This window comes from Argopecten irradians, chromosome 6 (genome assembly GCF_041381155.1).
Source record: "Argopecten irradians isolate NY chromosome 6, Ai_NY, whole genome shotgun sequence".
NCBI lineage: Eukaryota > Metazoa > Mollusca > Bivalvia > Pectinida > Pectinidae > Argopecten > Argopecten irradians.
Window position 1 is genome coordinate 7,470,740 of NC_091139.1, and position 13,019 is coordinate 7,483,758.

Here is a 13,019-nt window from a genome sequence, read left to right on the forward strand (position 1 = left end):
CAGTGGTATGATAAAGCGTCAAGTCGGTCCTATGTGAACACTCATTTTTTTTTATTTAGAGATAAAATTAGCATGACAAAGGGAATGACTTTTACAGGATCCCAGGAAGATACGGAATTTTATCTCAATTTATTACATGTAACATTAAAAACAAATAACATTTGTAAATATTGTATAACAGTTGTCATTATAAATTACAGAGCTCGAGAGAGATGGCTGACAGTTTTGCCCCACACGACGCTCCAATGGCTGACCGGATGGAAGAGGCAGACGGCATGTGCCTGTTGCCATTCCTGAAGTGTTGTTCTTTCACTTACTGGTTACCAACAAACTGAGGAATGTAATTACCAACACTATTAAAAAAAAGAATGTGAAATAGCTTTTGGATTAAGACAGATGATATAGAGTGACCTATTTCCTGTAAACTCTGCTTAGCGAAGAGATTCTGTCAGCGTAAAAGCGACAACTGGATTTTTCATGAAACATGGTTCTTTGAGAACCTATCCAAAATCCTATTCAAAAGTGCCTCGAACGAAATCATTCGGAAATAGATGAGATTTAAAAATAAAAGTTTTCATTTAGAAATAGATTTTTTTTCTGTTTAATTAATAGCACATGACAATTTTTAATTAGTATTTTATCTCACAGCGTGTATGGCACACCCTTGAATGATTCGCTCAACCCTTGGCCTGGCTGACAACCTACAGGAGATCCAATATTTGTCGAACCATTAATTATCCGTCATAATTGTGTTTAATTTTAAATATAACGCACACGTAATGTAGTTGTCGATTCCTTTTTTTATCTTTAAATTATCAACGATCCTATGTAATTATGAAATATTGATGTTGCCAGGTGTTCAAGTGACTCCGATTAAAAGCGTTTTATTCTTCAGAAATTGATTGACTTACGATTTTTTAATTAAGGAGAAATTTAATGCAAACATTTATGAACTATTATCATAACGTAAATAATATCAACTTAAAGTACAGTTAACTCATCGTGGCTATCACTTGAAACAAAATCTATTCAGCCGGAGTGGTATATTTCAGAATACGATTGTGAATTTAATTTGCATTCTGTAAATATGCATACAGTATGAATGACTCGTACAATATTTGTAGTGCCTTGGAGCAGTTGACGTTCATTGAAATTCTATTAATCATTCTCTCTGAAAATAACGACTCACATGCATCGTGCCAACCTCATAAGTGCATTTTAGCTTTTATCATAAGGCTAAATGTTATATTCAGTATAAGAAATTTCCTGGATGTATGCATCATTGGTGCTTCGGGTGTTACACTGGGATATCAAAGTCCACCCTATAGTAGTAATGATAGGCTGAAGTAGTCATGGCGAAACGCTGACTTTATATAAAAAAATATAATGAACAAAAATGACAGTGCTTTTTTGCAAAGGCGTACTTTTAGCTGAGGAGTGTGGCTTCTTTTCTCCTTGATACCAATTTGCTTTCTTCATAGAGACGGATGACCCAGTTTTTGCCATTTTCTTGTTGCGATGTAAATCAGTTGTGTAAATACATGTAAGTTGAATAAACATATTAGCCTATCTTCTTGATTAATGTTGTCTTTTTGTTGATGATTGCTACAAAATATTTGTTTGATGTCGTTGCTTGATGTTTTCTGACATGTTGTTTATAAAACTTTCAAATAAATTTAATCGCCGATTGAATTTTTATAATGAACAAAAATGGTAGTGCTTTTTTTCACAAAGGCGTAACTTCAGCTAGAGCATTATGGCTTTTCTCCTTGAAACCAATTTGCCTATTTCAATGAGACAGATGTTGCTGACAGATTTTTTTTATAAACATATATTATTGAGTGAAGTTGTTTGTTATTTATTTACACTTGACTTTTTTGTGTTCTTTTGTTTATTTAGTTATCTTTCAATAAATATATCTCGTTGCTTGATGTTTTCTCCGTACTTGATCTTTGTAGCTTTATATGTCTTTTATTCATTTATTAGCATATTTGTTTGCTTATTTGTTTATTTTTATTATTTTTTATTTTTGTTTTGTTATTTTGTTGTTTAGATACCGTGTATGAATACTAGTGTATCTTTTTGTTTGATGTTTTCCGTACCTGATCTAAGTTATTACCTACATTAGAAATAGAAAAAACCCAGGTCTTACCCCTCCTGGAAGGTTGACATCAGCCTTTCTATTGATGAGTAATCTAACAACGTCATCTTTGGCGAAGGCTGCAGCGAAATGGAGGGCAGTCCGATCGTCCTGAAAACAAAATAAACAACGGTTAATGGGACAAATATTTATCTCGGGAGCAACGGTTTATAGTCTCTAATCAATCACTTATATATGATAATTAGTAGTTAGAAAACGTAGTTTTAAATAAAATATTAATGACCAATTGCAACTACCATAACCGTCACCGTTTATAACGACAAACGTCACGAATACATAAATGCACACTTCGTTAGTGTTAATGATTTACGTGAATTGCAATTCAATTTCAGACGGTGATATTTTATGGCAAGAAATATAATCAGACGATCTGTATGTATATTGTAAAATTGAATCATGATATATGTACATCTCAATAAAATGCCAATGAAATGGTGACGAAAAGTAACTTTAATGTGGAAATATTCGAACTCAAGTCCTAGAATTCATTATTCGTCAGCAGATACTACCCTCTAATCAGAACATAAGGAAGAAAATATTCATTTCTGATTTAAAGGTTGAAATGTCATAAAGTTGGATTTTCTGACATCTTTGGGCATCAATTTCGACCTTCAACGCCTGATTCGCAATTGAAATAACAGAGATTCTTATGTTGACGACCCGCCAAGATACGCCTATGTGTAATAAATATCTTGAAATCTTTATAACATTAGTTTCTACTATTTGTGAAACACAGTCGTTTAATATGCTATTACTAATTGTCTTCTTGCACATAAAATACAACCATGCTAAATCGTGGTAAATTATATTCATCTCTCCCGTTACATCATATTTTCCCTACATCACTCGGCATAATTCATATCCTTATTCTATTTCTAATGAACAAAACCTCCACATTTTCTATAGATCCACAATGTATGAATACCTCAGTCAATCAATTCTCTAGATTTTGTTGATATTGCTTATGAATGAAAAAAAAACATGTTTGCTGGTAAAATCATCATTCCATATGTAACTTCTTTAATAAAACGGTGCAAATTTGGCTACCTAAAAATTATTTTCAAGTTACATATAAAATTCAATATCAGATTGCGGAAGACAGCCAAATACATTTTTCTCAGCTGAATTTATATTCAAATGTATTGAAAACAAAATCCAAGGTGCTGTAATATCCTCCAGCGTTGCAATAGACTGCAATAAACTCAATTCATCACTTGTAATTTATGTTCGTTTCAGTACATTTACAGGTAGGGTTGTTTGTTTCTTCTCAAATCACATATTTGTAGAAAACAAACTTTAAAGGGGTAGATAACTCATTTTAATTAGCGTTTAATGGGTAGATAACTCATTTAATTGATGAAAAATGTGGGTGTTATTAATAACGACGATAAAACTGTCTTGAATATTGATGGACAGTGTCGTGAGCAGCGGGTGTGTCTGTCGGTAAAGTATCTGTATGTTGTCTCGATCAATTGTTTTACGTATGGAGCTCAAAAAGATCATAATATTGCCGTTCGAGGGATTGATGCTAACGTACTGAACGTCATTGACCCTATGTATCATATCCTCACTATTATTATCACTCGATATTCCATGGTTTATTATCACTGTCGGTGTATATAACGACAGTGATTGTAACCCCTGGACTATAGAGGATGCAGGTATCAGCGTGATCTTGGTATTATGAGATAAGTTTTGGGTTATTATCAATATCGGTGTATATAACGACAGTGATAGTAACCCGTGGGCTATCGAGGATGCAGGTGTCAGCATGATCTAAATTTTATTGAATAACTTTTTTTCATTCGTTTTGTCTCATCTAGACCACTGATATATATTTACAACATAAATAGGAGGAGATAAACTCGGTTTTACATTGCCAGAAGCATATTCTGTTAACGTGGGAATTTACGCGAGGGGAAAATTTACGCAAATGTCTTTTTTGTGCAAAAAAAAAAAAAAAAAAATAAATCCTCTCGCAAAATATTGAAATTATATGCTATACTATATGAAAATTATGTTTCACGAGGTTAACAGTCAGATTTATTGCGAAAATAACAACGTCGCAATAGATTTACACCCACAAATTGCGAGATTAACCTCTCGCGAATATTTCTACATTTACATTAAGCTTTCCATTTCTTCCTCTTCTAGTAGAACATATCCTGACATATGTCCACGTATTTTTGGTAAGCGGAGATGCAGCTAAGGAATCACGTATTGTATCCTGGACGTGGTATTTATTAACACATGTTACAAATCTGCCTTAATGAATGTATTGACCCGATATGACACTAACCGCGGAATGTAGATTAGCTCGGAATGATCCTCTCGGATACTTCCTGGACAGGCATTGTGTCGTAACAAACATTCCAAGTTATCTATCTATCGATTCCTTAGATTATGTATGGCTTCTCAACCTTTTTGACATTTCCTATTCTTTGAGTCGTCAATACCTTGGTCAGAAAGACGGTTTAGCTCGTGATCTTTTGAAGTTATATGCATGTATGTAAGGTTTCCAGCCAAGCGTCAACTCTCCGTCAACCAAGCGTCAACTCTCCGATAACATGGAAGACTCGAGTTTGAGCATATCTTGTGGAATTATCTTGGTCCAAGGTCCAATAACGTGACCATGGCATAATTATCTAAAAGGATTATGTAAAAGGTCAACACAACATATTTGCAATTTTAAATCCGCAACGTGTTGTAGTATAATATCCTATATCTGCATATGATGGCATATTACAGAGTTATCTGTCCTTGTGGGCAGGTATTGATTGTAACGGCATGTGTGTTTGCGAGCATGACGTCATGTTTTTCCGGAGGGGTGGGGGGATTGGGGAATCGCCCCCAGGAAATAATGACGTCACAATGGATACCTACCTGTTACTCTATCATGTGCAAAGACGGAATTGGTGGCGATTGATTCAAACACCACCCAAAGATGCAAAATACTGATAAAATAATACAACATGTTCTTTATGTATCTCTGAATTCAAAATATTGAAATACAATTATCCATATCAATTGCATCTCTGGATTGAAAAGTTACATAGCTAGTTATCACATATATCGACATTATGATTGATCTGTTTTGCCAAGAAAATTGAAAAACAAAATGTAACAGATATTGATTCCATTGCAAACTTTCAGCCATGACCACCAACTGCCAAGTTCAGGCATCATTTTGCTTCCAATTATTTTAGAAATTAAACATATTGGAAAAACAACTTTAGACATGTGTCGTGTAGTAGTAAGTCATACTATTAGTCCGCTTAACCTGCCTATATTATTAGGCTTTTATTTTTATTATTATTTTATTAAAATGGGGAAAAAACCTTAATTGTATAGGCAGGTTTAGCGGATTATTGTATTATACTAGGATCAAGTTGAGCAATAAGTAGGTCTGTTATTGACCTACTGTGTGGTGTAGGAGTACAACGATTATTTACTCTATAAAAGGTATGAACAATGTTTATACATTGCGAACAATTTAGAAGATTAGACGGACCCATGAGCACCATTATCCGCTGGCTGTATATTAAAGAATGTCAGGCCCGTAAGCATCATTAGCCACCGTATATCAAAGAATGTTGGACCACCAGCCACAAAACACAAGCACAAAGCAAGACAGATCGGTGTTCATATATGACAATCGTAACACCAAAATCCACTTCACGTAACAACGTGATCACTACTGTGTCGATGAAAGAGGATGGAGTATGGCCTTCTAAGCTACATTGGAAAGTAAACACATCGTCTGCTTTACTAAGCTGTGTGACGGATGGCCATAATGAGAAGCCTTGTGTGTGCAGTAGTGCCAATCCAATATGATCTAATGTAATTAAATTGGTGTTGCCAGCATCATTATAGTGTGCACCAGCTCAACTGTACGGCGTATACACACTATTATAACTCTGGTTAAATAACATCACTAAATTCTGAACGATAATTGTCCAAATCAAAATAATGCTCCAATATGTTTAATTAACATTCTTGTATGATTATGGCAAATTTCAATTATCACACTTTTTTTTTCAAAATTGGGCTTTACTTCTGGGATTATTGACAGGAAGTTGACATAATACGCTAGCATTTATCAATATTTTATACTATACGCGACTATTCTCGATTTTTATTCCATATTTTCACATGTGAAGGAAAAATATTACTTACAGTGAAACATGTCACCTGCTAAGCCATAGTGAGAAAAGGTTAACGCAGATTAAATTCATACCGGAAAGATCTCGGTAATAAGCCCCTTTGTCCTAAATGAGGACAATACGTTTGACCATTTAAAGATTTGTCAAACTCGTAGTCATATTCCAAACAATTGTGTATTCCTTATTTAGTTCAATCCCAGATGAAAATCATTCAACAATTTTCAAAATAAAATTATTCACTGAACAAAAAGCAAGTTTCAACTTAGTTTCACAGAAACCTTTTGCTTTTGCCAGAACCGTTTCTTAAAAATACCAAAATAAAAGGCAAATTTTCAAAAAGTATCGGGTTTATTACGACCTAGTTGTATTAACTCTCGATCCACATTGAAAAAATATATAGGCTTACCTGTTTTTCAATACATTGACTATACCATCTTCCAATAATATTTGTTGACTTGAAACTTTGATTTGCCTAACACCCGATAAACATTTAGACCATTTAAAGATACCAAAACGACGGACCATCAGAAGAAAAAAACCCTCAACATCGGTTTAAGTTGGAGAAAAATGAATTAAATACGGATTTGAACCCTTTTATAAGTTATATGGTAAATAGTAAGATGTTCCGGAAAGGTAAGCGTCTTGTATTGTAAGTGTACAAATCTAGGTCACACAGACGTTTACACCTTAGCACATAAAACGTCACTATTCTTCCAGGTCACATTGACCGAAATTTTACAACCAGAGAATTGGGAAAAATAAATCGATAGAAAACTATAATGCCTATTTGTTATTTCTGAACACACCCGGGCTGTAACAAGTACAATGTATGTTGGAATTTAATTGATTTTTGCTGAAACAGAAACAGAGAAATCAGTCATACCATATTTCCTGTGGAGATGTATTTTATCATATTGCTTTAAACTACAATCACTCAATACTCATCATTGTGCTAGGTGCAAAGAGCGTCATGTGTAGATAGAGTATGGTTAGTGATTATAAATCATGAGTGAGTGTTTAATTGATAGCGTAATGAACGCAAAATAATAAAAAAATAATTTAAAAAAAAAAAAAAAAAACGGAACGTACATGATGAACAACGTTTGGGAATACTCAATTTCATTATGCTACAGATGACGCGTAAGATAAGCCGTTAGTTAAAGGTAGTATGTTAATATGGATCACATTTTGAGAAATACAAACAGCTGTTTCCTATACTGAATAAGTTCCCGGCTAAATTCCTGCTTCATATATCAACTAAATTAATCGCACCGACAAAATAGAAACTGAGGTCTTTGAGATCGACCTAGATTCCTATAGCAAGTGTCACTAATGAAGCAGATACCGCTTTCTCTTCTGGTGAACCTGGTCTATTTACGTCTGAACTATTTCATTATTCCTCACACATGTCGTTATTTATTTTAAAATTTATTTTACTTATATCTTCTGCGTGGAAAGCTTTTGGAATTGAATTATAATTTGGTTTTAAAGCATTTTTAAGATGCTTTATATTGGCTCGAAATGGGTATAGAAACAGATAACCTTTTTTTGCAACCGTTCGGATAAAGTCAACTGCAGCTTTTGACAGGACTTGCAAATACTTTGAAACACTTAACACGGTTTCATTATCTAAGCAAGTATCAAATACCTTAGTTATGTTTTGTTGTTTTTAAAATGCATTTTTCGCGTATGGAAAGTAGGCATGTCGTTTCAAGTCTTTATGAATATTTTTTACCCTTGTCCTTATGACAATGGTGTTGGACACACACTTTAAACTTTATCAGTTCAGTTTGGGCGTACTTAACATTTTATCTTACTAAATATAGACACAAATCCGGTACGTTCCTGTCGAAGTGGTGTACATTTCAGTGTCGATAATTAGTTTTTGAATTCACTTCTATTTACATTTTTTCACAAAGTAGTCAAATGATTTTTAACACAATGTTTGGATAAACGACCATTGAAAATCCTCCATTGAGAGTCTGTAAACAATATGGTTGAGATTGAGAGATATTCCATAAATGGTTTGAAGTGTTTAAACGTCTATGACGTAAGAAGAAAATCAATGTTAGTAATTAGTTTCCACTCAGCCTCTGGAGCGACGACTAATATTTACAATAATGGCAATGCTCCGTCACAATGCTCTAGAACCGTCTATGCATGAATGAACACAAAATAAACATGTATATACCGATTATGATTGAATAATTCATGTCATATTGCATCCTTTGATAGTTAAAATGTGTGTAATTTGCAGTAAGCTAAATTAAAAAACAACTGGTGCTTTGATTACATACAAAATCATTTTAACGAATTCAGACTTCAAACGAGTACTGAACATAATAAGGCTAAATTATGGATGAAATGTCGTATGTTATTGCAATAATTTCTAACTTTATGTTCTATGTATCACTTGGCTGGCACACCATCGGTTTACACTCTTGGGTTAGACTAAGCTATTTGTATTATGTATAGTTATATATCAATGATATTTCTCATACCAATATTACAAAGTTTAGATTATACATCTCTCACAATAGAGGTAATCTGTAATGCATGACCACGCACGTTTAATGTTGTTGTTGTTTTTTTACATGTGTGTATGAGCTAGGTTTCTGTAACGCTAACTTCAGTACATTTTCTATATTGTTTGACTTCCCATTTCTTTTTTAAATTTCACAATAAGATACAGACATAGGAATTAACTTCCAACTAAAATATAACGACGTTAACATGTTTTTTTTCCAAACTCAGTAACTTCCTACCACTTCTATGTTTTACTTTCTTAGCATGACATATACTCAATCTAGTTTTAGTTATAGTTTTAGGGATACATATTGGTAACCCTTTCATGTCATGACAGTGTTTTCTCTATATTGTCTTGTCCTTGGACATAATATCAATACAATTTCAATTTTCATAGTTTTGCTTATAAGCATATGCAAATTAGCGTCAATTTTTATTATCAAATCATCTACATAGTATCATTAGCATTATAATAATAAATAATACATGGATCTGGTAAAATAATAACTCATGCTTGATTTGGAAGGACGTTGTTGTTGTATTTTGTTGTTGTTGTTGTTGTTCATACTGTAGCTGCCATTGTTACTGTTATTGTTGTGGGTGACATTGTTGTGGGCGTTTATTCCTATTGATAACAATGCTATCTAAGCCTAATAACAGCGCGGTAAGTATGTGTAAATCCGCGGTAATAATTAGTCCAAGTAGATAGCTGACCAGTAGAGAAGATAACCTTAACTAGCTATTTTCACCTGTGTATCTCCGTATTAATCTGCATAAGATACAGGTGAAACATGTTTACAAACACCTTCTGTCAAGTTCGGGACATTTCTCAAAGATAACCATATTCAAGAGAAACCACACGTTATCAAAGAGTCTCTAAAGGTGTCATATAAATATATGATATATTTAGTATTTATCAACTTTATTTTCAGGTTGCACTTTGCACCTATATATAGTTGCACCTTGCAACAATGTAGTGTAAACCACCTCATTTTCGCAGCAACTAAATTTCGCGATTCCAACACTAAATTACTTTTTTTCATAACGATTAAATTTTGTGATTTTTATCATAGTTATAATGTGCATGGATAATTTTCGCAAATATTAATTTACGCGATTTCTATCCGTCCGCAAATAACGCGAAACTTAACAGCTCGCTGATATTACTTGGTTTATAGTACGTGTTTACAAAGTCGACTATGAGGTTTCTGTTAGACAATACAATTATTTGCATCCTTAAATTTTAAATAAAGGACATGTTTTATGTACTTTGCGATTGGATTATGATTCCCTGTATACAAAAGGAGGTATATAGAAAATACTAAAACATTATATCAACCGTATCATATTATTAACAGAATAAAGATTTGTTCCATGAACCCATGCAGCCTTTCCAGAAAATCCTACACTAATCATGTCAATTATATATACAGATTCACGTACTTAAGAAAATGAGGTATAACTTACCAATAAACCCAATTAACGATGCGTTAAATTTACCTTTAACCACGAGAAATTCGTATTTAATAGTCTTCCTTTGTGACAAAGACATAACCTATTCATATCGAAACGTTTCATGTCTATTATATAGACATAATGGACGGTTACACTAGTTTTTGTGACCTTTCTGTGACCTCTGAATGACCTCTAAATGTCCTACACCTGACGTACACCTGTAGGTTACAGGTGTAATGGTGCCAAGCTGATTAATATTTTACACGGGAACATAATGCTTTACAGAAACACAACTTATTCCTTCTATAGACAGATAAACTGCATGATAACAAAAAAGACCTCCCCGGGACTTATCAAAGGATAACCTTGTACGGATGTGTTTACTTCGACCTGGTCGGATACACAAGTCGCTCATAAGCATCAATGTATAGCATTCTGAACATGGTTTAGATTTTTGTGTGATTTTTCCCAATTTGTATTTCATAACCTTTCTTTATTTCAAATCAAAGTAAGTTAGATATGATAGGTAGCAAATAATTGGAAATAATTTAACTTTCTAGCCTGGACATAGACAAATAAGGAAGTACTTTTTTAAAAATGGTCTCGATATTGTTTTGCTTCTTATGAGACATGGAAGGTACCTGTTTCCCTTTTACAGACAGCAAAAGTTTTAGCAGTAGTTTCTTTTCATTCAATTGTTCAAAGCGGATATGTGCAATTTTGCGCCAACAAATATCGGCGTTATCCATATCCGTACTGTAAGAAATATCATATAGTCATCTATGCAATCATTCTATGCATATTAATTTATAGAAAATTCTTTGTATTTCTCTCATATAACTTTTAGGATGTCAGTTTTAGCATTAAACCTCCCATATGACATCTTCCAAAATACGGAATCGTGAATGCAGTCGAAGTCTAACATATTCCTTTATGCGTAACTTCAACTTCAAGAAAACTGGTGTCCAATTCTTCCTATACCTACTTTTATAAACGAGTTTGAAAGTGTTTGAAGCTTTACCTTAGCTCGTTCGTTGATTTGCGCACCAAGGTCCAAAAGTCTCTCAGCAACCACCAATTTGTTCTCTTTGACTACGACCATCAGGGGGGTCTGTCCAGTCTCCTGGTGAATATAGGGGGTTAATTAGCATACAATGCATAAATATATTTCATTAACAACTAAAGTAGTTTATATCATTAACCATTAAATTTAAAATATCATTAACAACTAAACTAATTAACATCATTAACTACTACAATTAAAAAATGTAATCTTGTGCCTTTTGTAACTAAACTTATCATTTTAAAACTAAACTAGTGTATATCATTCACCATTAACCTTGTAAATATTATTAACAACTAAACTATTTAACATCATTAACTACTAAACTTAAAATAGCATATACAACTAAAGTAGTTTATATTATTAACCACTAAACTTGTAAATATCACACAACAACTAAACTACTAAAGTATTTAGTATCTTGAATGCTTCAATTATGAAGTACATTTTACAATCATTTTGAAGTGGGGACACGTTTTGCCGTCTCTGAAAATCATTGCTGGCAATTATATTGATGTTATTCGAAAGCTCAATGATTACAAAATAATATCTCGAATAACTTAATTATGAAAATAACTTTCAAGATGAGACCATTTCGTTTCAAAATAAGCAGCTAAAATAATATTTCATAGTGAATCAACACTTTATGTATAAGCTTATCCTTCAGCATATACTTCTTAAGATAAGTAAAATTGTAGCATGTCCTTGTAATGGTTAACATATATCTAAAAAAATTTGAAATAAAACAGTTTAGCTTCTCTCAAATACTTTCACGGGTCTTGCCGTTCTTCAGGGGACTTGAATATCTTGTTAAGATATATATATATCCTCACTAAACTTCGAGTTACATACCAAGACAAGACTTGTAACTTAAAAATGCTTCCATTCGTTTTTCACATATATTGGTCTTCATATTCTCGGTTTTAACTTGTATATATACCCTTTGGTCAATTAAAAGAAAGCAATATGACAATTAACGTTCAATCAGTCGAATGTCTAAAAATTATGATAAAAATGTATTTTCAATAACACAGTTTGCACTTGCAGGTCAAAGTCCTATTTTTTCAAATAAGTCAAGCATACACAATATCGTATGGCCGGCTATTTTCACGAGTAAAATTTACACGATTTTGACTAAAATGAACAAATTATTTAGCGGTTTTAAAATTTCTTGATCTGGCTATGAGGATACATATTTCATACATTACTCATTATGACGCGAATTAAGTGTTCGCGATCATCCAATGTCCCGCGAAATCGCGAAAATATCTTCCCTACGAAACTAACCAGTTATACAGTATACCCTATCTTATTCTATGCGTGCGTTTTCAGACATCCAGACAATATCGACCGACTTTGAAAAAAATGACATCATAAAATCGTAAAGTATGTAAGATAAGCAGTGAAACTGGTTGTTGTAAGTTTTATTATCAGGCATGAAGAATGGGCGATGATACAACTCCATATCTATGTCTGAAAGGATCGGCAGAGGGTTCGTTCAAACGTGTAAAACAATTAGTACATACAAATGTATTTGGAACGTTAGACTTCTGAAAAGTGTCAGTAATATTCTGAAACCTATTCCCAAATATATTCTTCAGGTTGGAAAGACTGGTGTGTATTTTTCTGTGACTCTTTGTAATGGTGGAAC

General features: G+C 33.2%; 1 protein-coding gene across 2 annotated transcripts in view; it reads right to left on the bottom strand.

Moving 5' to 3' along the window:
* The window catches only part of LOC138324858 (serine/threonine-protein phosphatase 6 regulatory ankyrin repeat subunit B-like), a 65,343-nt gene that overhangs the window by 36,714 nt on the left and 15,610 nt on the right, over nucleotides 1–13,019 (bottom strand). For both annotated transcript variants that reach the window (XM_069270058.1, XM_069270057.1), the window contains exons 2-3: nucleotides 11,327–11,428; nucleotides 2,153–2,251 (exon numbers count right to left, since the gene is read on the bottom strand). In XM_069270058.1, the coding sequence (XP_069126159.1) occupies nucleotides 2,153–2,251; nucleotides 11,327–11,428 (201 nt within the window). The remainder of the gene's footprint in view (nucleotides 1–2,152; nucleotides 2,252–11,326; nucleotides 11,429–13,019) is intronic.